This window comes from Pelecanus crispus, chromosome 10, assembly GCF_030463565.1.
Source record: "Pelecanus crispus isolate bPelCri1 chromosome 10, bPelCri1.pri, whole genome shotgun sequence".
Taxonomy (NCBI): Eukaryota; Metazoa; Chordata; class Aves; order Pelecaniformes; family Pelecanidae; genus Pelecanus; species Pelecanus crispus.
The window spans coordinates 15,093,418-15,119,930 of NC_134652.1; the positions used below are offsets into that span (position 1 = coordinate 15,093,418).

Genomic DNA, 26,513 nt, shown 5'->3' on the forward strand with positions numbered 1-26,513 from the left:
CAATTCTGCGCTGCTCTGCCAACTGCGAGGAGTACAAAGGCACTTGAGATAAATCTTTCAAAGTGTTAATTCAGCCGAAAGGCAAGAATCTTCTCTGACATCTTGACAAAGAGAGAAATCAATTTGTAAGACAACAGTATACTTAAAAATAGTGGATCATAACTGCACCATTTCCCCAGGAAAGTAGAACCGGTATGGCTGATGTTTGTATTGGTTATAAAACAGTCTATATTTAAAAACACATCTTCGAAGTCATCAACAGAATAGGATTATTTGTAACATCTGGACAAAGCTGCAAACATTTATCAAATCTTTTCCTTAGAGTCTTTGTTCTTTCCAGTTTCGTTTGGTCATAGACCAATACTCTCCAGAAACTCACTGTCCATGGACACTCACAGTGGAACTCCACACCTCTCAGTGCCCACACTGCATGGAGAGCTGTCTCTCTCTGCTTTTACTTGTGGCGTACTTAGGTGTCAGCAAGGGAACTCTTGGTCTCCACATACTCAAGTGCTGCTCTTTTAACAGCCAGGACACTTTCTGTTGTACCAAATTTCTTCTCATAATCCAGGTAGCGTTTAAAGAAGAATTTCATCTTCTTTGGTGCCAAGCTCAGGTGTATGACTCTCTCAAAGATGTCCCTGCAAGAAACCAAAGGGATTCAGATCGCTGTGTTGGTGACAGCACTCAACACAAGCCCTGTATCCTGCCTTTGAACAAAGAGCACAAAGTCAGGGGAGACTTTCAACCTGCTGCAAAGTGCTGGTGCTTGAAGGAAGAGATTCCTGACAACTGGCCAAAACCTCGAAGTAAAAGCCTTCTATTTGCTTGCAGAACTCTAAGGCTGCTGGTCAACTTAAGCTAAGATCCAGCCACTGTATTTGACCCTGCATTCATTAAGTGGATGTGGCTGGATCCATAGTGTGGGAAACTGGACTTCTTTTGTCAACTCTCAGAAAAGATAAAGAAAAGGGGAAAAAAAAAAAGTTTCTCCATTTTTATGTTTCAAGATACACAAGGGCTTGATCTCACCCTTCAGATACAACAAGGCAATCTGCCTCCAGAGGGACAGATGAACCTCAGTGCAAGTCCTCTAGTTTGTCATGCAGGTCACTACTTAAAAATCAGTCCCTCTCTGCCCTATGGATCTCCTTGGAGTCTCCCCAGTCCTGGCACGGATTAACCCTTCCACACACCCCAGTTTTCTTTCGCTAGGTGATAAAAATTCTCTTTTGCTCTGCTCTGGGAGGCCCTATACAACCTCATGCTGCAGGGTACCCCTGCTCAAGTGTTGCTCCAAGCACTGTACTCTGCCCCTTCCCAGCCTGCTGTAGCACAACTCACCGTACTTCCTTCTGGCTGCCATGTTTGATCATGATGTCCATGTAGATGGACCAGATGTCTGTCCGCTTGGGGTAGCTGTTGAGGGTGCTCTCAAAGAGGGCCTTGGCATGTTCTGGGTCCCCAAAACGGAACTCCAGCTGTGCAAACCTTGAAATTACATCCACATCTGGAACAAGTAATAACATGTTAGGGTACCACAGCAGCCCTCTTCCCTATGAAAAAACACAAGTGATAATTGCACAGAACAGAGATAGTACCATCTCTACCCAGAGACAAAAGGCTCTGTTGTAAGTGGTTCTGGACCAAGGAAGGATAAAGTGGGAGAGAGAAGGGTCACAAATCACTTCCTATTTCAGCTCTCTGCAGGAGACAGAAGTTTATTCTTACATTCAAAATGCATCTTGCAGCATCCATGGGCAGCCCCACAAACCTGGGAGTAGACCAACTGAACTCTTCTAGAGGGCTGTAAGACTCAAAGTCTTCTTTGCTTTGGGTGCTTTGCTTTTGCCCAGCATAGAAAGTTTTATTGCAGGAGGGTTTAGCATTGATATGCAGGCTGAAATCTCCCCTCCCCTTACAGTCCAGGGCAGCATGTTTAGCACCGTCTGCACTTTTCACTTACTTCAAACACTGTCACAGGCAGAGCTATCAGAGAGCAGCCCATCTACTGACCTGTCAACACATGGTCCACATTATGAATAGGGAATAGAGTGCTTACGTTCTTTGGTGGGCAAAGCCTTGAGAGCACGCTCCAAAAGCCTGTGTGTAGCTTCAGTCTGGCCTTGCTTCAGGAGGAAAGAGGCGTACTTCAGCCACACAGATTTCTCCTGACGGAAACGCTTCAGCATTGTGTGGTACAAATCTTCTGCTTGCTGGAAGGGCAGAGTTGGGTTAGACCACACTGATTGATAATAAAGCCTTGTAGCTTTAAAACTGTTACTCTTAGCCCAGGTATTTCCAAACACTTATGAGAGAGAAGCAAGTATCAATAGTTCCTTGTCCACTGTCAATCATAACTATTAATATGAGTTAGGAACAAGATAGGCCTAATGTCTGACAGCTGGAAGATTATACAGCCAGCATGGGTAGTTCAGTGGTATGACTGAATGGAATACGTGCCTGGGACCTGCTTGCACTATCTTACCTTGTACTTCTCAGAATTGGCATAGATGTCACACAGGTGCTGGAAGACTTTCAAAGGTTCGTTGTATTGAACAGCTCTCTCAAACACCTTCATCAATGTCTCCTCAGTACCATACAAGTTCTCCAAGTTCAGCAGAGCTACCCAGACATTCAGCTTCTCCTGTTCTTCCCTTAAAGCAAATGTGAACAAGAATATTTAGCTTTTTACCAGCCTTCATCAGCTTTTTGGAAACCACCCTACAAAGACTCACTGGCTTGTAGCCCGTCTCCAGGACAAGGGAAGGTGGCATACTGCTCACCGAAACACCACTGTTGGAACAGAGCATAGCAGTTGTTTCACGCAACAACTTTTGATCACTGTTGTTTGTAATTAAAAATCACACAGATGATTCAAGAAAGCACAATATACTTAATCATGCTGTAGAGATGATTTAATACACAAGGATGTAGCCCTATGGAAAGAACGACAGTTTGTTTCATGTTTTGATTTAAGGACAACATCACTGACAGCATTATGCTCTTCCAAACTCTTCTGACTGCTGAGGTATGTCTGTGTGGCTCAGTGATACCTTGAGGAGTTACTGTACCCATGAGCTGCAGCAAGTCAGCTACCGGCCAAGTGTGATGACTCAGGCTAGACCTTCAACGGGTCAGCTGACAACTGCCACCATTTAATCCTTTTGAGCTCACAAACAGACCCTGCCACTCCACACACACATACACATACAGTGATGATGCAACCAAAGTTCTTCTCCCATCACCACTACCCCACCATGATTTATTCTTTAGGGCAAAGAAAGGTAGAGCCCCATTATTACCTGAAACAGATTGTTTTAAGTGCTCTCTCTGCCACAGCTCTAGCCTTCTCAATCTCAGTAGCCTGGAGGTGGAAAGCCATGTACTGTAGCCAGAGGATGGAGCTGTTGGGACTGCTCAGCACCAGGCGGTCAAAGTCATCTGCTGACTGGGGCTGTCGACTGGGGTCCATCAGGGCTGCCTCTAATTTGCAAAGCTCCTTCTCCTTCTTCTGCTTCTCTAGTTCCTTCTCCTTCTTTGTTTGTTTCTTCAGCTAAAAAAGAAAAAAAAAGGAGAACTAGGGAACAGCAGGCACTTCATGTGAGAATAGGCAGGCCCAGCTAATGCACAGACAGACCCCAGTATGTCCAAGGCTAGGCAGTTTTCACAGGAAGAGATGGGGCCCAATTGTTTAAGAGAGGAGGAAAATGGTACACACACTCCACCCCTTCACACACAGACACACACAGTTCACACCTCCAAGAACAGCAGCACTACATAAAATCTCATTTCTTTTAATGAAATACATTGAGGGACCAAATACTTTGCTAGTCTTGCACCCCAGCTGCAGGATTCACACTTCACCCCTCCCTCTCATTCTTCCATCTTTACCCTCCAGGCCAGTGCTCACCACCACCCTGCACTCTGTAAAAATCCAGGATACATGGGGAGAAATTGTGCAAGACGGGGGTATGTTGCTGGATCACTAGGGTGACTCAGGTCTAAACTGGGAACTGACAGTGCCATAGTTCTCTGCACAAGGCAGCTACACCTTGGGCAACAAAGCATTCACTATGCACGGCCTTTACAGAAGTGAGTTTTGAGGGACAGGGGAAATCCTGAAGAGCAAACATGAAAGCAATTCATGAGCTTGTTTCTGATTTTGCTGAACTGCTCACACTGGAAAACTCTTCTAAAAAATTACAGCATAAAAGAAGAATTTTTTGGTGTTTTTCTAAATAAGAGGACTATAATTTGAAAAGGTTTTTTCATCTCCAGGTTTTCCTGTAAATTTACAGTAATATTCAGAAAAAAGAAAATAAAGCTGACATCAAATACAAAAATTTTACTTTCATGAAAATGTTTGTTTGACCCTAACTAATTATTTTTTTAGCATGCCAACATGAGAAGCCTTGTTTTCATGCAGCCATGCTAAAATAGGGTCTTTTTTCCTCTGCTTCAGAGATATCTGCTGCTAACCACAGTGCTCAGAGTAGTTAAAGAAGTTCTGTATTAACTGTCAAGAGATGTTCCCTTGGGTTAAAAGGCTTTGCTATAGGGCAGACAGACATGGAGATACTGAGACAACACATTACAGCCACCATGTGGTGTCTTCTGTGCAGGCAACACAGTACCTTCGACTGCAGATCCTCCTCCTCCTCGCTCTCTGAGCTCTCTTCCTTCTGATTCAGCACAGGTATATCCACTGCATTCATGTCCTCATCCCAGGTGAAACCCATGGAAACCTGCAGCCTGGGAGCTTCACCAGGTTTCTTTATCTGCTTGGAGGAAGACAGGGAATGCCCTGGGTTTTAATTTGAAGTTTTTACACTGAGATCAGACAATTGCTGTTTGCTTGTGGCTTCTCTCTGGCCAGTACTATTGACTTCTCACACCTGCAAACAGCCCACTAGCAAAAACATTAAACTCTGGTCACCTTTGCTGTAATTTAAACTCAGTCCATCTCAAGCCATTTTCAGATGACACAAACACCAGTCTGTGTCACTCCTATCTGCAACAATTATACCTACTGTCATCCAAGTCAAAACTGATACATCTCATAGGGCTGGAAAGTCATTTAGGCCCAGGTTCTCCTCCAAACTTCTCACCTTAGATTTCTTTTTAGCTGCCTCTTCCTCCTGGTCATCATCCTCTTCCTCCCGGTAATATACCTCAATTCCACTGTCATTTTCATCTGCTGGGCAAATCTTCCTCTTTTTCGGCTTAGCCTCCTGCAACAAGGGGAAACGAGTGCGTGGTGGAGGGCAACAACTGGGATGAATCTTAAAGGCAACTCTGATCACAAAGTAAAGAGCCTGACAGCAGAGAAAGGGTGGTGCCCTGGCACAGCATCCCCCACTATCCTCTCACATAACCGAGACAACAGAGAATAAATGCATGCTCACCTACATAGGGTGCCAAGGCCAACAGGATGGGCCACACAGGCAACACAACTGGGCTGCTAATTCAGTTAACTCCTACCCAAATGGAATAGTTTCTGATCTTTGCTAATCAACAATGCAATTTAATCTTTTTTTCCTACTCTCTATAATTCCTCAGCCTGATCCCAGTGGATCTTCCTAGTCCCTTTAGCATGTCCTGGGCAATCACATCCATACCTGCTCACTTTCAGAGTTTCCTCTTCTCCGTTTTGTCTTCAGCTGAAGTTCTTCTCTCTTTTCCCTATCATCTGCCTCTCTTTTCTCTTCCTCTGCATCATATCGTGGTAGGCCTAGGGATTCAGGCAAGACGCTTGGCATCCCAGTGTCCTCAGGCAGGAGAGAGAGCTCAATATGTTTTTCTTTTCCATTTACACTGTGGTGCATTGCCAGGAGTAGCAGGAGAGAAGAGGAGAAAAAAAAAAAGAAGAATCAGAGCATTTACAATGACTGCAAGGATACGAACTTCTTTCAAATCTTCCTGGCTTTTATCCTCCCTCTTCCCACCCTCTCCTCCTCCACCATCTCCTTTCTACTAATTCATGGCCCCTTTTAAAGAATGTTGGACCTACCCAAGCACCTTGGCAGTGAGCAGCTTTCCTTCAGGCAGGTACTTTTCATATAAGGAGTGTTTCTGTACAAAGTAAGGGGAAACATTCTGGAACAGAATTCGGCCCAGAAGAGAAGTGGACAAGCTGAGAAGAGAAGGAAAACCAAAAATAAGTACTGCATAGTGAGGGGAAAAGGGGAGGTGGGGGGAGAGGCGGGGAAGTGCAGTGACTGTATCTGTGGCACCACCAGTTCTGTGTAGCATCACACAAACTTTCTCTACTTTAATTTCACAGGCTCAAGAAAGCAGCAATGACATCTTGATTCCCAGGAGGAAATTCATTTTGTGACAACGCATTATGCAAGAGACTGTCCCCAAACAAGATTCCAGAATTGTACATTCAAAATAAGTTCTCCAAGACCCCTTGTTTCCCAGAATAATTTTATTATGCTACTCACCCAAAGAATACACCTGACTGAGTGATTGATTTGACATAGCCTCTCACTAGCTGGCCTTTTTTAACATCCTTAATACATGTTATTTCAACATCCTCCACCTTGCTGTTGCTCTTTGGGTTTAGCCTAAAAGAAAAGAGAGGTTAGAAGTTAAAGCACTCATCTGAATAATCCACATTCTGCTCTGGATACCAAAAAAATAAATCAGTATTAACAACAGCTAGTACTTTCTGGAAAACATGCCGGATCAGAGACAACCTTCAGTTTATTCAAATATACTAATGCACTACCTGCACTTCTGCCAAGCTATACATAGCATTAGGGAATAGACATGCTGCTGTAAACAAAACCAAAGAAAACAGATCAGCCTGGTGTCCTCTGACACTAAGAAAATGAGGAGAATAAAATGCTGTCTGAAATTCTGCACAGCATTGGCTTGGGTTTTTTTCCTGCTTATTTCTAAGATACTTCATTCCACATGGTTTATACATTTTTGTTCCATAGAGAAGACAAAGCAAGAGGCTCAGTTTTAAGAGACATTTGGGACTAAGTCTTCTATTTAATCAAAACGGTTAAAATGCAGCTGAACATTGAAAAGTAACGTGTTTGTATTGCAAAATCAGTAGTGGAATTTTCCCTTTCTTCCCAAATAAATAAACAAAGAAGTTAAGTCAGGTCTAGAAACTATGATAAACAGAAATTAAATCTGAACCCACTTGATAGCTCTACATTAAGTGTCAGACACCTCTATGTTTGCCAATACACAGGAAAATCTTTCTGAAGTAGGAACAAGCTCATTCCTTAAAAAAAAAAAAAAAATGTAGTCCTTGTCCTTTTCACAGTTCACACTGATCCACCCAAACCAACAGTTACTGTATTCCACTATCCTTTTCTTTGCTAGTAGGAGATCAACAGACTAGAGGGATGACACATACCGGGATTGCCGGAGAGATAACTGGATTTTGCCATTCTTGTTGGAGAGGATGTAACACCTGCATGGCAGAGTAAGGGGAGAAAACAGAAAACTTTTTTACCTGTTAAAAAAAGCCACAGGTAGAAAATAGGTGTTGTCACTAGCAGAATGAAGTTCTAGAGGAAACAAAGCACTCTGTCCCATGGAGCACTTGCTGTCTAACACAAACCAGCATGGCACAACAGTTCATGAAACCAGCTGAAGGGCTTTTTGAAACATATCTTCTTGCTTTACCCAGTCTCTATTGCTAGTGCAAAAGACTTAAAGGTTGTTACAGCTGACTCACTTGGCCTGTTGCACTGTCCACCATTCCCAACAAGTCTGTGAAGTAGGGAAATGCAGTTACTTGTGCATTACAAATGTAAAGGCAACTGACTTGCCAGACAGCCCACAGAACCACAGCAGAGCGGGGATAACTGGCTTCCCTCAGTCCCATCAGCACCTTAGCTAAAACGGTAGCTACTCCCAAAACACAGTCCAAGAAGGGAGCTGAAAAGGGGCTTCTTCATACGTGGAAAACACAAGACTTTCACCCAAACGCATGTAAGGTCGTAAGTCAGCATTACTTCTTAGTTGCAGACTGAACCTTACAGGTCTGGCATCATCTTACAGCAGCAAAAAGCCTGTCACCAAAGGGGGAGTATTTCTAAGCCTTGCAGCTTGAGGGAACAAGAAAGAGAATTACTGACCTGACAATCTTGCCAACTTTGAAGTCACCCAGAGGATTCTCTGTGTAAGTATCATTCAAGTGAAAGATGCTGACTTTGCCAGTCTTCCCACCTGGCAGCGTAATGGTCAAACCAATGTGTGGAGTCACTTTTGTTACAATGCCTACAGTGGTAGTGCCCTGCTCCAGTGACTGAATTCCTGGAAAAAGTGAAGGACGGAGAGGGCTTCATAATACTCTAAAAGCATGCAACCAAAGCAACAGGGGTAATGAGTCAGTGAAACTGATTTTAGTTGCTTAGTCACATATCAAACCCACCAACTTTTGGTAAGGTGCAGTCTATGCACTCTCTCAGTTCACAGCAATGTGTGCCTTGGTAGCCCAGACAAGGTCCCCAAGTTGCACAGTTCCACAATCCAGAATAACTGACAAATGTTGAAAAATGTGCCATCTCATGTCTGAGATCAGAAGAACATACATTCATAAGGGCTCAGAGAAGGGCTTCAGTCTGAGACAGTAGGAAAGTGATTCTTTAGTCTAAAGGTCTGACCTCTCTTGCCTTGCGTGCTGCTACATCTGGGTCAGGGCCCCAGGGGTTAGTTCTGTCCTACAGGGAGGTACAGCTTGGCTCTGGAGTGTAACACCTTCACCTGAGGTGTCAGTGCAGGCCCACCTCTGAGAAAAGCGTCATATGTGGTAAGGTCCTGCTGTTAAGGCTCCACTATACCTGTGAGTGACAAGCAGAGGTTTGTTTCAGTGACATCTGTTCCAGTCACTGTAGCTGATATTGCCTGGCCATTTTTGAAGCTCTTTTCTGGATGTTTTAAGACCTGAAAGGAAAGACAGATTTTCACTTATTACCAGAAAAGGAGGTTTGCACAACTCTGACTGGTGTTTCTCCCATGAGAAAACACTCCTATTACACTTTCTAAATGCATCTTTGATGTGTACACTTGAATGATAGCTCAGCATTGCTTCAATGGCTCTGTTATCCCGAGCCAAACTAGCTACAGGCGTAGCACTTGCTTGTCAGTGAGGGGCAGTGGTGCCTAAAGGGCAGAGCACTGGGCTATAAGTTCACATGGATGTCAGAAGTGTCTGCAGTCATTACTTGCAGCCATGTGCACAGAAGAAACTTTGTGTAGCTTATCTGTAATGGCCTCTTACCTTGGTGTTCAGAGACAGCAGCAGATGAGGAACCCTTCCTCGTATGTCAGGGGCAACTTCTACCTCCAGCCAATTTTTGAGGATGTTATACTGAGAAGATAACAAATAACCAGAGAAGACAGCATGAGACCTTGGGAAAAAAACCACTTCCCTGGCAGATTCACTAATTTTTAAGGCTAGAAAGGACTACTCCAGCCTTGGCTTTTGCACTAAGCAAAAATGGTGATTTGGCTTCTACTCTTAAAAGCATAATGCCGCTGTCGTTCACAGGCAAGTGCACCCAGGGGATCAGCAGTGAGAGTACTTTGTGCTGGTGGCATACACAATTTCTCAAAGGCCATTTTGCTAGAGTGCAGGGTGGGAAGAGTCTGCTGGCAACAAACAGGCATGTCAAAGAGGATGAGTCAGCTTGACTCCCTCAAGTATAGAAAATGTGACTTCCTTCTCCTGCTCTCCCCACAAGACAATGCATTTTGCGTGGGCCACTCTCACAGTTACCATTTAGGTTTGAACTACAGCCCCCGAGGTCAGCCCCACTTGCTGCCTCCCCCAGTACACTTCTTAGGAAGACTCTGACCTCACCTTTTTCACAAAACAGGTAACTGTCTGTCCAACACTGTAGAGTCCAAGTTTCTTGAGGACACTGTCTTCTTTAAGGTTCAGCATTGCTGTGACTTTCCCTTCTATTTCGCTGTTTGCAAACAAAGAGGACATCAGTAAGACAGCTTTGGTCCTAGTGATGAAGACAGGAGTTAGAAACCCAAGAGATTACGGTGAGCCAGTACTACTGTGACAATGCCTTTGTGACATTCATCCCCATCCCCTCTCCAGCTGCATCCTTCTGCAGGGAATTAATTCTTCCTTGAGCTTAAGAGGGAATCCTGACATGAAGGGATATATCAGAATCCAGACTGGCAGAACCTGAAGCCAAAATGACATTCAAAGGAAGTCATGTGCTAGGAGAGCACTGTGAGGTTTAATACAGCTCCCAGACCCAAGTTAGTATGAAAGTATGAAAGAGGGAGGAAAAGGCCTTGCCACACTGCATACATGTGGAGCTCTTTGTTCATGGTCAGCTCCTTCACAAATGGGAGGAACAGGGGAGGGAACTATAAGGATACAAGCTCTGTGAAGCATCTGCAGACAACACAGAGGCCAACACTTACCTTGGGCGAATGCTGAGCTCTGGAACAGACCGTGTGAAGTGCGGATGGGTGATGGGCAGGTACCTAAAGAACAGGAAAAGGATCAAATTCTCACGATCTCTCCAGGCCCCAGTCACCTGTAATCCCTCTGCACTGGCAAAAAAACAGGTGTAAGCCCTCTAAAACTACCAAAGCCTCCCAGTTCCAGTTCTTTCTAGTACTAGTTCAGTGGCAATTTAGGTACCCAAAATACTCTGGCAAATTTAGCCCCTGCGGCCAAATCCTGCTTGCATTTAAGACCCTCCACTGGACCTTAAGAGTTTAGACATCTTTTTTTCTTGCAATCTGTACTCAAGACAAATACAGTGACACAGGTAGAGAGCTAATTCACTGAAACCTGGATCTCAGACAGAATATAATAGCAGATTTCCTCAGGCCTCTACTCAGAAAGGATAGCTGTAACAGTATCTGGTGACAGAGGGAGCATCCTAGATCAAGTAACTGTTTCACCCCTTGCATTCCCCAAGAAGCAGTATTATGAGCACATTTTCCCACCTGTGAGTATTCACATCTCTGCCTCCAATGACTCGGGCAGTCACCTTCTGTCCAGCTTTCAGAGTATACGTTGGAAAAGAGCCTATGGGCACTTCATCCAGAATCCGGGATGCATGGATTGAACCTGTCAGCTTTTCATCAATAGCAACTGTGACATGGGTTGGCTTGATGGATTTAACAGTACCAGTAACAATATCCCCCAGCGAAAGTGAGTGTTTCACAGGAGCAAGCGTCTCTTCTAATGCTGTCTCAGATTCGTTCCGGACCCTTACAAAAACATTCTTCTTTGCTGGGCCTTGTACTGCTAACAAGACTCCATGGTCATTCACCTCCACTATTTTTAAGGTTGCAGAGATTGTTTGTCCCACCTTCAGTTTTTCTGAGTCAAAGCGGAAGGTGTCATTGAAGTGAGAGGCTATGGGGATAGCTGCCAGCTGGCCTGTTTCCAACAAAGACACGATGGCAAACTCTTCTGCTATGTGCTGCACGATGGCAGAATTCTGGGAGTTCTCTGTGAGCCGCTAAACAGAAATAGACATAGTGACGACTACTGCCGAGATCCTGATTCCCTCTCCACTCTACCTCCCACAGTTCTAAAGGAGGAAACAGCCCCCCCTCAAAATTCCTTAATTGCCTAGAGTTTGCTAGATGAACAGAAACACACAAATCCCAAAACTGAACACATACTTGCTTGGCTCTTTGTTTTAACAGTTCATCCCGAAGAGAAACATACACCTTGGATGTGAGGGCATCCACATGAAGAACCAATGCCTTGGTTTTCTCACCAGGAACAATATTTTTGTCTACAAATGAGAATAAGGAGATTATCTCCTGATGACAGTGAAGAATTTTGAGCAACTGAGCTAGTGGCATATGACAGATAGGAAGGGTTGCCTGTGCTTCAGTTTCATTCCTGAAGAACACAGTGATAAAAAGACTGCTTAATTACTTATTGTAACTAAGTTACTGTAACTAAGTCAACTTAGTACCAAAAGCATAAGTCCTTTAAGAAGAGAACGGATTCCTCAAACATTAATGGCAAGGAGGAAAAAAAAAAGGGGGCTTTTTTATTTGGAAAAAGAGTCTGATGCTTTCATAGAAGAACTAAACTGATTTTATGAAGATGCAACTCTTAAATAATGCAGACAAGGCTGACTAAACACAAATTCAAGGTAATATAGGTTTTGAAAAAGGTATGCTAACATTTGCACAAAACCATCATCAGTCTATCTGTTGCTGAGGAAGCAAAGAAACTCTTCTGAACATGGAAGCGCTGGGATATTACTCCTGCTGAAGTTAGGAGATTATATTGGCTTCATTAGTTTATTCATTATCTCTGAATGTACTTGTTTGGTTCTGCATAATACAGCACTTTTCTGCTTTAATTTTTGAATTGCAAAGTACCAAAATTGCAGTCCTATTTTAAAGTCACACTGATTTAAAAGAAAAATTAACAGCAATTTCAGATAGAGCATACTCCAAGGAACGTATTTCTAAAGTAAGAAGAAAAAAAAATGAGAAAGCAGGAGCTTGTATTAATACTTTGTCTATATACAGTATGCTTCAGCTAAGAATCTCAGAGCACAGACTAGACCTTACAAGATGCCCAAGATATGAGGCAGGATTAGGTCTGGTTTACAGATGGGGTAACAGAGGCACAGGTATGCTTAAGTGGTGTGTTCCGAATCACACAAATGGGTTGGCAACGCACTAGGAAACTAAACTACTCTTCAAGCCCATCCCTACTCTGATCAGACTCCTCCATGTTAGTTTCTCATTCTCCTAATTCATTTCAGGACAGAGGTTTCAAAGTACAAGAGTGAAAACCAAAGCAAGCAAAGCAAAGACCCTCACCTCCCAAATGGTAGCGAGTGGCTGTTACAGTCAAGCCTGTGACACAGCTGCCACTGAACAGTGCTGAGCCATCCTCCTTCACATCCTGCACGACCAGCTGCAGCTCCTTCCCAGGCACCAACTCACAAAGGCCTTGGGCCATGCTGGGCTCCCCTAATTAAAGGGAATAAAAAGTGGGAAGTCAGTTTTACCTATGTTGTTTCTTTGCAAAACAAAGGCAGCCTTTCCATTTGCTCAAGAGTACGTGAACAAGCAGCTATATCCACCTTCATAACGGAAAACAAAGCTTAGGCTCCTGAATCTGTAGAAATACAAAGTAAATTCTAAAATTTAATCAAAGTAGAAACACTTTTGTGATATTAAGGACCTGATAACTTTGGAGAGAACATTTTCGAATCTTATAGAAACACTGACACACAGCACTGCATATAGAAAAAGGTGAACGCAAAATAGATTAATACTAAAAACACAAAACAGACCTGTCACTTCACAATTATAGGAAACAAAATATTAAACACTACTGGATAGAACAAGAACCTAAAAAGGCAAAGTTAGAATTTGATAAAAATAAACTGTAATATATCCAATATTCCTAACACTGGAAAAAACAGCATGTGAGAAAACCTTTACTAGAGGACTCATTCAGCAAACCTGTAATACAAGTAGGCAAATCTATTTGTACAAACTCATCTTCATGTGAGTACTAGGTTTGGGTTATCACAAGCACTTGAGTGCCAGCATAATTATCCTTGCACTTTCTAGTTAAGCAGATCCTGGCTAAGGCTCAGCGCAGTTGAAAAAAATCCCTCTGTGATAATCAGGCATCCCATGCACAAATATCAACAATAAAAAACAATTTGAAGATCACAGCACGCGCAAATGCATATTTCTGTGCCAAAAGAATAGTAGAAGCAGTTCTTGACTCCCAGTAAAAAACAATGCTAGTGCCCTTCACTGTCATAGTTAAAGAAGCAGTGCTAGATGAAGGTAAAAATGGTAATTTATCATCAGTTATGAGTTACCAGCAAATACAGTATGCATACAAATAATACATCATTACTCCTGTCAATGATTGCTCTTTATTTTGATGGACGAAGCTAGTCCTATTTGCTTAAACACAGTAAGAGCGCCTGCTGCCTGCAGTGTATAATGGGCAAGTAAGGAAATTCTTAAATTAAAGCCTTCTCCTTTATTATTTTAACCCTCCAAAAGCATCATTCATTTTAAACAGATGTACCATTCTTCAGAAAGCACCAAGGGAGAAAAAAAAAAAAGATCATGGCTTTACCATCAGAGAGCTAACTTGCCCAGCCTTTCTAATGCCACAGCAAGTGACATTGATGCACTGACTCAGGCCACTTCCATCACTTTTGAGTACAGAAAATTGACATGATGTGCATTCTGATTTTTATGTGCCTATCACCCTACCATCCAGGCACCAGTGCTGTTTTTCCTAAACTCCATAATTAGCAGGGACAGGTCTTAAGTGCCTGTTTCTAATACATGACTTTGCACCCAACGAGAGCCTCCCATATTGCTTATCACCATTCCCTTTTCAGGCATTTACGGAAATTCAGGTTTGGGCATTGGGCAGCCTGTTTTGCTTCACTGGTGCTTTGTGGCAATTCATTCAGTCACACAGAAATAAACTCCTTCTGGACTTCCACAAGTCATTCTTCCACTTAAAAAAAAAAAAAAAAAAAAAAAAGACACAACAGGAAAACCATATGCCTACACCTCTGCTGGCTAGATAGGTTTCACAGCTTGGCCCAATATTCCTTATATCTGTAAGCTCTTTGGAGTTTAACATCTGTTTACCGACCAGAGAAATCAGGTCTGCAGACTAAGTCTCTTAAAATACAAGAGCATAGAGTACTAAAAATTAACCATTGCCAGATTCAAAATAAACAGATCGAGACAATGCCTCATGAGACACATAATTAAATGGTGAAACTACTGCCACAAGTCTCAGTTGATTTTTAGATTAGTTCATAAAGCAATTACAAATATTCATACCGAAAAAGTGTCTCCAACATCCACAGAACACCCAACGTAACCCCGACTTTTCTTATTTTCACCTCCACAGGCCCTTCAAGGAACCCATCCTTTTGTATCACTGTATCTCCCTTCCTCTTTTGGTATATGGCCTCACAGTTCATCTATTTATATCCTTATTTTTAACTCTCTAAGCTTCAATCTGAAATCGATGTAAGAGGCCCAGGAGACTTCAATGAAAAGAGCAGCTTCTTTGGCTTGTTCCAGCTGTAGTTCCAAAAAGCCTTCTTATCAATGGCAGACACTGCACACACATTCCTCTTCTAATAAGCCCCTCGTGGAAGCCAAGTCTTTGCTTGGACTGACCTTTCTTTCCCTTAAAAGAAAATTATTTTCCCTTTTTGTTCCCCTGGAGCCCCTTTTTTGTGATATGATCCCCTTTAGCAGAACATATGCAATCTTTTACCTCTTCTTCTCAACAAGTTCCTGATTTCTTTCATCTCCTTGAAATATTGATTCAGCAGGGCAAAGCTCTCTGCAGCAGAATCGCCTGAGCTGCACTCTGACACCTTCAGATTGAGGAGCACACGCTGCTTCTCCTCATCAGTGCTCATCACCTTTGCAATCACAGTCTGTCCCACCACAAAGTGGTCCTTGGTGTCCGTCACAAACTTGTCACTCATGTTCTGTGCAAAGGAAACAAAGGGGCAAGGGTTACTGAGCACAGGTGCTAACTCAACCACCTGCAGTGCTGTTCAGAAGAAGGGTTTGAGTTAAGACTTCACAAAAATGCACAAGAGAAATTAACAAAGACTAACAAAAAGTCATCAATTAAAATGAATTACTGAAGTCACATTTTGCAGAAGCTCAAGCTCTTGAAGCACTTGAATAAAGTCCTTTGTTTCATTTTGGAAGTGAATTAAAACACAAACCTAAAAGCAGCTTTTACACTACTGGAGGAAGCTGTGCAAATGCAGGATCTACAGCCCTACTGTTCTCTCCTTGTTATTGTTCCTTTGCTAAAAGCCACGTTTCAGCCATGCCTGATTACACTTATGCTGTTTACTGAAGTGAATGCATTGCTTACCACTTTGGGCGCCAGTCCTTTCACACCAAAAGGGAACTCCACAAATACTCCAAAGGGCATCACATTCCTCACGTAACCAGTCAACAGCATCCCAGGCTGGATTTCAGGGAAACTTCTCACAACTTGCTCCTCCTGTACAGCAGAAATCACTGCAGACTTTCTGCTCAAGATCTGAACAACCAGTTAGGAAAAATGGGAAAAGATGAATGAAAGGAGCCCGATGCCAAGCAAATCTCTCAGTGCCACTAACCATTGGGCTAGAGCACTTTTTGCAGGTTAGACAGTACAGGAGCTCAAAATCCTGCAATCCCAATTTCTGTCTTGATCGCTCTACACTAAAATTTAGCAACCAATGTCTCTTAAGCTGCTCAGCATTAAAGATGCATGCTTCACACTAGCAGAAATGTCAACTTCCTAGTATTTCAGTTCTGATTTTTGGTATAAAAGCAGCAAAATTTTTGCTAAGGTTGTGGTATGATTAACAGTCCAGAATCTGGTTGGGAAGATCAGTCAATTCACAACCAAGTCCTGGTTCTGATGGGATTCTAGCAGCAGCTGAGCCTCACTTTTAACACAAGCAAGTTATAATGACTCTTTGAAGCATTGCTAGCTTGACAGGCACTTCCACTTCAACACACTAACTAGCATATCTTCTTTTTGTTGCAGATACTCTGGATTCCTGACAGATACCTCCTTTCCCCCGCTTTGTTGGGCTGGTTGAGGTGGCAAAGGATACGATACGCTCTCCCTTGTCACTTAGGCACATAACTCTGGGCAAGACATCTCCCTCTTGAAGACAATGCCACAGGAGCTTACAGTTAGCAACAAAGTCAGAGAGGTGCACTGTGGGAATCAAGGCTATTACATTGCCTTCATCTTCTAAGACAGAAACCTCTAGCCCATTATCTTTCTTCTTCAAGACTTTCACATCAACCATCTGAAAAGAGAACAAATACTGTGATATAAAATTTCAAGTGTCTTTGAAGTCATCCCTTTTGATGCACAGGGTACCAAATGCTGTGCTGCAGGGGCTCTGACATGGCCTCCCAGCTATGTATGAGAAAATCTCACATCAACAGGTCTGAGCCTAAAGAGGATGCCAACATTGATAGTAAAATAAAAGTAATTCTTAGCTCCCAGAGAAATCAAGAGCTAGAAACATTCTCTTGGTTGTGACTTTCTGTTTGAAGGGCGAAGGGAATAATTTAAACAAGATTAGAACTGTCCTGTTCCTGCATTAGCAACCTCTGCACGGTGTTGGAAACTGTGTTCATTCCATAGACAACAGGGAAGTATCTCAAAACCTTTCTCTGAAGTTGTCTTTTTCCAGGGAGCAAAAGCAGCTGCTTTTGGAGTGAGAACATCAGCAGCATCCAGAAAAAAGAGGACTCCACCTAGGAGTAGAAGCACTAATTGGCACCTCCAGAAGGACTGCCCTGGGACTCCTTTATCCTGACCTCTGACAACAGAGATCCTGGGTTTGATCCAGGAGGCCAACCACACAATAAGAAATGCACGTTTAATACTAGTTCCTGGCCACCAACAGCTTTTCTTGAAGCAAAGTTGTTCAAAGTGGTAAGAAATTGTTTGGAAAACAGGTAAGGAAAAGGCAAAAAAGGGAGCAGTTATTGAATTCAATACCTGTCCTATTTGATATTTCACTTCCTGTTTCTTCTTTGGAGTACATTCCTTTTTGTTCTCTGGGGCAGGCTTGCTTGATAACCTGAAGGACAACAAGAGTCTTTCCTGCTGGGGCTCACATTTTAAGACCACTACTTTAACAACCTGCAGCAAAAAAGATAAAACAAAAGTTTAATTCAGTTGACCCCTCTTCTCAGTGTGCTACCACCTACAAAATGAGACGGGACATGCATACACAGTATACTTTTCTCTCACACCTAGGATAGAAGGCCAGTGACTGTAACTTAACAGGTAGAGACACAAATGTCCTTCTCATCACATATATGGAAAATGGAAGTACATAATCATTAAATGACCTGTATGTGGCAAGTCTGTAGCAGAGTTGAGAATAAAATTCAGATCTCCAGATCTGCAGTCAGAAATCTTGACTAGAAAATTACCCCTCTCCTTAGCCAGCCAACAAACAGCAGGATTAAAGACAAACAAAAGCATCACAAAAAATAACTAAGAGGGCTGAGATCTCTATAAGCTTACCCACAACAAAGACCAGCACTTGGTAAACAGCATGGTTCCCACAGTGCCTGGTTTAAGACATGCAGGATTTGAAACAAACAGGAAAATCAGAATAATGCAGAGGCAGAAAACCTCATCCTTCTGATTCTGTAGGCAAGAGTTTTAACTTTCTTAGAAGAAACTGCAGCCTAGAATCCCAAACTTCTATTAAGATCTCAGTAACTCAACCAAGTGCAGTCCCTATATCGCACACCATGGTGTCCCCTGCACACCAGAACAGGGAGAGCCTAGAAACCAAGACAGCTCTGTGAGATACTCAGGGAAGAGCTGCCCCTTTCACAGCCTAATCTGTTTAAATGGAGCATGACTATTACCTGAAGTGAAAGGACAGGAAAATCTCGGTGTAGCTGGTTCCTCCAGGGGAAAACCCATGTTGGAGCCAACTCAACTAGAGATTTCTCTTCTGCATTCGAACACAAGGCATGGCCTAGGTGCATTAATTACCTGGCCTTCATGGAAGACTTTATCCGGACAAGATATGGGTTCTGAGCTCAGCTCATTCTTCGGTACCAGACCTTTGACATCATTGTAGAACTTCACAATGCAGCCAAACTCCCTTGCACACACCACAAAGCCATGTGTGATCAGACCTGGTTTTGCATCTTCATAATTGGAGAGGACTGGAAGCTTTGATTGGACAAGACTTTTCTTTAGAGTAAGGATCAGCTTCCTTCCTGCAGGATTGCACTCTAGCACCTACAAGAAGGTTCAAAAAGCATATTGTCGGCCATTGCCTGATCAATCCAGCTGCTAAGTACTTACAACAAGAGTGCAAAAGGAGCTGACGACCCTGCCTGGCAGCTCTCACCCGACACCTGACTTCATCTCCTATGTTGTACTTCTTCTCAGGCTGCTTCAGGATCACATCAGCGAGATGCACGGATGGCACAAGCCCTTTAATTCCATCAGTCACTTTCACCTGCATCCCAATGGATTTCAATGCAAACACTTTGCCCTAGAACCCAAAACAGGGAAAAGAATCAGTAAATTCAGCATGAAAAGCAGACCGTGCACAGGTAGGAAACAGCCAAGGCATTACACCACCTACTATCACCAAATCTAACCACCCTCCAAAAAAATGAAATCTTAGTCCAACCCACACTCCACCCAACCAATCTGACCCATTAACTTTTATACATTACATCAGTTTGTTTTACAGCCTCTTTTCCTTAAGCATAGGCTACTTCTGCAAAATCCCCATTGACTCTGGAAAACTAGAATTGTTTCCAGAGACATATCCAATATAGTCGCAACTCCGATGTAAGAATGATCATAACTGAGTAACTTTCTGCCCACCAGCTCATTGTGATGCTCCATACATGAACTTTTACTTTGAGTGCAAGGCAAGTTTTAGTTTCTTTCACTCAAGTCTTTCTAAAAATGTATTCATGGCCATAAATAAACAACTGACTGTGGCTAAAATTTTATTGCCTTAGCAGCATCACGAATGAAAACCTGAACAAAATGGGGAAAGTATTGCATTTCATTAATCGAGTCCTGCAAGGAGAGGTTTTTCTCCTCCTTTTCATCTCACTAGTCTGGATCAGAAGTTGAATACACATATTAGGCAGAGGAAATGCACATTAGCTAGATCATTGTTCTAAGTGTAATGGCCACACAGTGCTGTGTCAGTCCTTCAGAAGCTCACCTGCACCACATCCCCTGTGTGGATATCTTGGTATTGCAGAAACCGCGCTTCAATAATCTGACTAGGAAAGAGACACAGCAGGAGATGACCAATCAGTCAACTTGAAGGAAATCCAGGATCTTTGCCCTGTCCCAAATATCCATTATCCCACAACCCCCAGTGCTCTACAACTCCAGAGTTCTGTGTTTTACTCCAACTGACCCACCTCCCAAAACAGCTCTCTGGACATAAAGGTCAGGGAGATTCACCAGGCTCCATTCCAGGTGACACCCACACAGTTATGGCCACCAGCCATGACTCCATGAAAGGGGAACCTATAATCTGCATTGCTCAAAGCCACATAGATGGAAACACTAAGAGGGAGAAGCAAAATGGGCTGGGACTTGGAAGATCAAGGTTCAATTTCCTCTTCAGCCACATTCTGACATGATCTTGGCAGAATTAATTTAGCCTCCCTGTGCCTCAGCCCACCAACTATATTGATGGTGTCCCAACTCCCTGTAGTATGGGGAGGATATGCAAGATGCCCAGACAACCTGACGTGAGACAGAGACACAAGGCAAAAACCCCAAATGGCAAGTTCCAGTCCAGCAAACCAATGTGGTATTTTCCACTCTCAACCAAACCCTTCTAATCCTTCAACCAATTTTCTAGAAGAGTCTATGAAACTTACTACTTCAGAGATACAATACACATCTCATCCATCAGGCTGTAGTCAATGATCCGACATTTATGTTTGCATCCTGTCTTAAATGCCGCAGGTTTAAAAGATTTTCTGTTTTTTGAAAGATGTTTCAACTAGAAAAAACAAATTACAATTTAGTGTTTGGAAAATGGAAGCACTGATATAGACCTTAGGTTGAAACGGCAGCATCTGACCAAATCACTCCTCTAACACACTTGCTCTATGCAGCAGGTTTCACCAGTTCTCCCTCAACAACCCTCCTACATTCCAACCTGAACAACAGGAGGTATGATTTGGCAAACACCTTCCATGTTGTCCTAATTTTGTTTTGTCTCACAAAGAACATAAAGGTAGAAAATAAAACCTCCTCCTAGCTTCCTTCCCCAGGAGGCAAAGATAGTTATGGTGGACTTCCCTCACTGCCCTGGTACTTACCCGTGCAAATGCAAGAGTCCCATCATCAAGCTCAAAGACAGCACCAAACTGCTTATAGAAAGCTTTCACTGTCGACTCCTCCACCACTGCCCCCATACGATCATTGGAGAGCTGGTTTGGGGATCCCCCAGGGTGGAGGAAGGCCTGCCGTAGAGTAAGCCGCACCACCTTCGAGGCAGGGTGGATAGAGAGGATGCAGGCTTTCATCTGGGAGAAGATAATATGTTCGTTAAACACAAGTTTGTAAACAAAAGAGGAGAAAGGCACATTGCTCATGTTTTTAGACATTATGCTTGGTACCTGAACTCTTTGTCCATGTACAAGCACTTCCCAATATTGCTAATAAGGCATCACTTCAGTTCTAACAGATTCACAGATGAGGGATTTTTGCTTTTGTATGTTGTTTATATGCTAGTCTGGTACATGACCATGCAAGAAACATTCTATCACTTGCAAGTCTCTTGTGCTTCCCAAATAAGTCTTCCATTACCCCAGGAATGGCTTTGCTCTTTACAGCTCTAAAGCAGCCACGATAGTAATTTAAATAAAAGATGAGAAAGACAGCTATCATCAGTAAGATTGCAGAGATTATTCCACTGAAATGTTGGAGAAGATAAGAGATGTTGCAAGCAACATACCAACTCCAGCCATCCTTCACCCTCCTTACCACTTGATCTGGAGAATAGTTCATGGATTTCTCTGGGTCCATGTGCATGAAATCCACAATGCCAGTGAAGGAAGACAGAAAGCTCACTTTGATCCCAAGTGGGGCCACCTAGAAAAGGAAAGGAAAAGATGCCAAAGAAAATTTGCACACAGTTTTCGTGCAGCTCAGAAAGAGAGAGCAATTCACACATTTCACAAAAAGGCACTGTCTGTGCTAATCAACAAGCACATCACAAGAGACAGGAAAACTGCTAAAAATTCTGCTTTCTACATTGTTTTGCAAAAACAAGCCTTTAGTTTTTTGATAATGCTGTGTTTACTCTGAAGACAACTGCTAACCCATGGAATACTCTTCCTAGGCAAAGGCCAGAGAAGCACAAAATGGATCCTATTGTGCTTCAAGCTTCATCACCAACTCCAGGCTGAAACCTGTATGCTCGTGGCATCACGACCAGGACAGAGATCAGACCTTAGATAAATGAAGTAGAGGAAGCGTCTAGCAGATAATAGTGTTTACTATTGTAAAGTAATTGAGCCGAAGCAGAAAATTTTCCAAGGCACAAACTTCCATCTCTACTTCACCTGCCTCCCTGCCTTCAGAAAGGATCAAAAAAAAAAAAAAAACCACCTCCCCCAACACTCCCTCCCCACCCCCCCAAAAAAAAACCAAACCCAAACCAGAGCTTACCTTCTGCACTCGAGCTTTCACCACCAGCCCTGGTAATAAATTAGAGAGCGTCCAGTTCTGTTGCTCTGTTGCAAGGGATGCAGCAACCTCTGATCGATCAATGGACAAACGGACCACTCTTCCCTCATTCTTTACTTCCACAATGACACAGTTCAGGTTCTGGCCTATTTTCAAGTCAGGCCCTACAAAGACAAGTCACAGCATAAAACCACCACCAGGAACACTCAGACATTCCCTTCCACTCTTTCCAAAGCTTTTTCAGAGTTCCCTCTATTTTAAGAAGTTAGAACTCCTCTCAATCTAAGTAAAGTCTACTGCCAGAAGGGATGGATGTGCTTGGAAGAGTAACATAGCCTGTCAGAAAAAACAGGCTGAAACCCAAAAACTTGTTGCAAACCAACCACAAAACTGCTGTTCTCAGCAGCTCACAAACACTCCACCTTGACCCAATCTCACTGAGGTTCACTAACATCACAGATATAACAAGCTTTAATCCCTGTCATTCTCCACCTCCATTTTAGCCACAGCAGCTCCTCCTGCACTACTTCTTACCTCTCTTGACTGCTTTGATGTAATTTTGGGCTTTCTGACGAGGCAGGAAAGCATGAGTTCCACTGACTCCAATATCAATGAGGTAGCCATGGTCTTCCACACTAGACACAAAGCCAGAGAGCAGCTGTTGGGAGGGAAGCATTGCAATTCAGTAACGTGATGAAACAGCTGGGGCTTCAAAGAATGGTAAGAGATTCCCCACCCAAATACTCAGTTGTTTCATGAGGACAGAGAGCTGAATTTTCTACAGCCACAGAAAGAACACTACATTCTTTCTTATTACAGAGCTTATCTGGCAGTGGGGTCTCAACTCTACACTTATCCAACTATGCATGTATGGAGTTCACAAACCAGTAGGGAAAAAAATTGGGATGCTCAAAAATAGCAGGTGCTCTAATTGCAGGCACATGCCTGCAACCATACAGCTGGCAATACAAAACCTAAACAACTAAGCACCTTTGCAAAGCAGGTTAAATATTATTCTCTCCATAAAAACCTACTCAGAAATAAGTCATTTAATAACTTGTCCATATTGAAACAGAATCAGGTGAATGGATTTCATGAGTGACAACCTGGAACCAAGACCCAATACTGCCTCCCAGGTCTCTTCCATGGTGGGAGCAGCTCCACGTTCTGCTCTGATCCCAGGCAAGGACAAACTGAAATGTTCCCCCATGCACTGTGCAAGAAGCACCTCCAAAGCCTAGAGAGGCTGTGACAGACCCAGAACACGTACCATGCCTGATGCTAGTGCTGAAGCGTTCAGACCCTTATTGACCTTCTTGGGGTCGATCGATAATTTGATACTCCGACGTCCATCAGCACTTTTCTCCACACTGGTTACAATGCACCTGACCAGTGTCCCTGGAGAATACATGTCTGGCAGTGAATTCAAGTCCTGCCCAGCAAGATAATCAAGAGAGAAACATACAAATTTTACAGTATTAAATAATATAAGAAGGCCAGAATTTGTTACTGAAGTAGGTTTTCAAATCAAAATCCCATAGGAAAGTCCTCTTTCTCTGCCAAGACTACAAAAAAAGACAGGAAATGCCACAAACACCAGGATCCCAATATAAGGATGTCATTACATGACATTAGCAAGTCTAGTAGGCTTTGCTTATAAAGGAATACTTTGTAGGCCAGAGTCAGGAGGTTGCAGTTGAGAAAACATATCTACAGAGCCAACAGTGACCCTATCCTCACCTCCATCTTTAGCAGGGAAAACCACTACCACCAAAAGGCTAGCACACCTGGCAGATACCACATTCCACACCACCCTGGAAAAATTTACAGAGCGCTGACACCAGAGAGACAGGATAACAGATTATTCCATCCTCATTCTTTCTAGCAATCATCATTATCAGGAAATTGCAAAGTTTGCTTGGAAAAGCCAGTTCCAAAACAAGGTCAGTCTACGTTAGCACTACACAGCAGCACATTGCATGCAGCGACACACAATGACATTGCAAGGACCATGCTAATCCCCATGCCCTCACATCATCTTCCAACCACTTCCCTAACTTCTTCCTACCATTGCCCACAGCCAGGGATCAGTATTTAGCTTCAGCAGCAGACAGGCAGCACATATCTCCTCATGTTCAACAGGCTGTCTATGAAGTTCAAGGACTATTTAGGCCAAGGCTAAGGCACTGCAGGTCATCAAATTCAAGTCAGCTGTGAGACACCAGAAACCAGGCTTCTAAGCAAGACCTCAGGGTTGGTTCTGAGGTATTATTAATACTCCCTAGCTTGCAGGCACAAATCACAGCCCCAGTCCAAGGTCTCACCTCCAGGAGTTCTCCTTGGGCCACCTGCTCACTCAGCATTTTGCTGTAGGCATCACTGATCTGCGTGACTGGCACAAATCCTGAAAGTCCGTTGGGCAAGCTGATGACTAGCTCGTAGTCACTGACCTCTTTTATACAACCAAGAAGCAGCATCCCCTCACAGAGTGCCTGGGAAAGCAGTAAGAACAGCATACGGTGGATATCTTGGCAAGTCAGTGATAACAGGGTGGTAAACACAGTTGTGTCCCGAATCACTGATGTATTTTACAGGTTTTAATGAGGAAGAAATGCCATTTTTATGCAGCCCAGAAGAGAGATGCACACAAAATCAAACATTTATCCACAAACCTCAACTGTGAGTGGTTCAATATTTACAACACTGTCTTTAGCAGCAGCTATTTTGTCTGCCTTGAACTTTTTCTGCTTTCCTTGATCCCTTTGGCTCCTTTTTCTTTTCTGGGATTGTTCTTCATGGTGAATCTAAAGCAGATTATAAGCAGAGAGGAAAAAAACAAAACTGGATCAACAGAGAAACTTTGCACTAAGGCAGAACTCTGCTGCTAGGAATACAATGAGAAGAAAATACTAGGATTGGAGAAAAGAAGAGAATGACCTTGTTAACTGCTATATGTCTACATGCAAGTCTTCCAAAATATCTCCTTTTGGACTGAGGCTGATCATTTATAAAACTGTGAATCCTGGGAATGGAAAAGAGTGGCACAAGTGACCTGCACCACACTCCACTAAACAGAAGAAGAAAGACCAAACTTAGTGTGTATCCATTAACATTGGGACAGGATGCTTGTGGAAAGTTTAAAAGCTAAACCCTGACCGATAATTTTGATTGAAATTTTTCTGTCATCACATTCAACATGCATCAGACATCTTTAACAGATCAGAGAAAGGTGCGTGTCAGCAGTTATCTCTTTCTGGAAGTCCCTTCTATGGTTTACTACAGAAATAAGGGATGGGAAGGATTGCAGGTCATATTCTGACAGTGGAAGAGCTCCAAGCTAATCGAAAACACACAAACAACATACATCAAACAAATTGTCCCGCTCTAACTTTGGATTGGAAGTTTTTCCCTCTGTGGGTTTTTTCTGGATGCCCCCTCGAGGAAAGTTTTCTTCCATGGATGCCATGCTTGCACTTCTATAGGACAAATGACAAAACAGAGATTAAACTTCCAGTTGTTACGCTTGTTCCTCACAAACACTGAAGGGACATAAGAGTCAATTACCCTCAAACTAAGCAAGAATTCAGATGGCTACTTTACAGTTACTCAGTGACAAAATAGAAACTCACATTTCTGTTTGACTACACTGAACTGTTGCAGTGGTTCATCTAAATATGTGCATCCCTAACACTTTTTACTATTGCCCAATTGTACAAAAGTATTAATTTTTTAAGGCAGATAGATGCACCACATAGATAATCATAAAACTGCTTCACCTGTAAGTTTCCTGAACAAATCTTTATTACATTCAGTGGGCAAGCTGAAATTACCAGCTTCAGACACCAAGGAGAAAGTTGTGACTGAAACGCTAAGCAAGCCTGGTCTGCATTTTTACTTTTTGGGTACTGCCCTCAAAGGTTAATATACTTTGATACATCTTTGTGTGAGCTATATCTATCTATATATATTTAATAGATATGTTTAACTTTACTACGTTTCAATCAGTAAACAACACCTTATTTATTAGGTTACGACTCACATTCTATTTATTACTTTGGACAACAGTACTTCTACAGAAATTAGCACCGAAACACCATTTTGTCAAATTTAAAGTAGTCTGCTAGACGTATAAAACTACTTCAAACCTGAAAGCACATAATAAGATTAAAGTTCATCACGGCACGCTTCATCAAAGGGCTCGCTAAGCAACAGAGACACCTTCCGCGGCCGGTAACCGAGCCGGCTGCACCGGCCACGCCACGCAGTCGGA

The 26,513-nt window shown here is 42.9% G+C and overlaps 1 protein-coding gene across 1 annotated transcript; it reads right to left on the reverse strand.

Moving 5' to 3' along the window:
- Window positions 1–205: 205 nt before the first annotated feature.
- On the reverse strand, window positions 206–25,709 carry PDCD11 (programmed cell death 11). The gene is made up of 35 exons (XM_009491001.2): window positions 25,608–25,709; window positions 24,916–25,047; window positions 24,568–24,735; window positions 23,514–23,675; window positions 22,778–22,901; window positions 22,226–22,407; window positions 21,539–21,646; window positions 20,872–21,078; window positions 20,425–20,549; window positions 19,752–19,812; window positions 18,912–19,058; window positions 18,548–18,799; window positions 17,531–17,674; window positions 16,626–16,826; window positions 15,890–16,060; window positions 15,269–15,488; window positions 12,808–12,960; window positions 11,641–11,756; window positions 10,954–11,474; window positions 10,420–10,482; window positions 9,836–9,944; window positions 9,254–9,343; window positions 8,814–8,916; window positions 8,109–8,286; window positions 7,382–7,438; window positions 6,450–6,572; window positions 6,014–6,136; window positions 5,622–5,817; window positions 5,112–5,234; window positions 4,638–4,781; window positions 3,306–3,556; window positions 2,489–2,657; window positions 2,063–2,216; window positions 1,345–1,510; window positions 206–641 (listed from the first exon to the last, which is right to left on the reverse strand). The coding sequence occupies exons 1-35, from the start codon at window positions 25,707–25,709 to the stop codon at window positions 470–472; spliced, it is 5,517 nt and encodes a 1,838-aa protein (XP_009489276.2). The 3' UTR covers window positions 206–469.
- Between the last annotated feature and the right edge of the window lie 804 nt (window positions 25,710–26,513).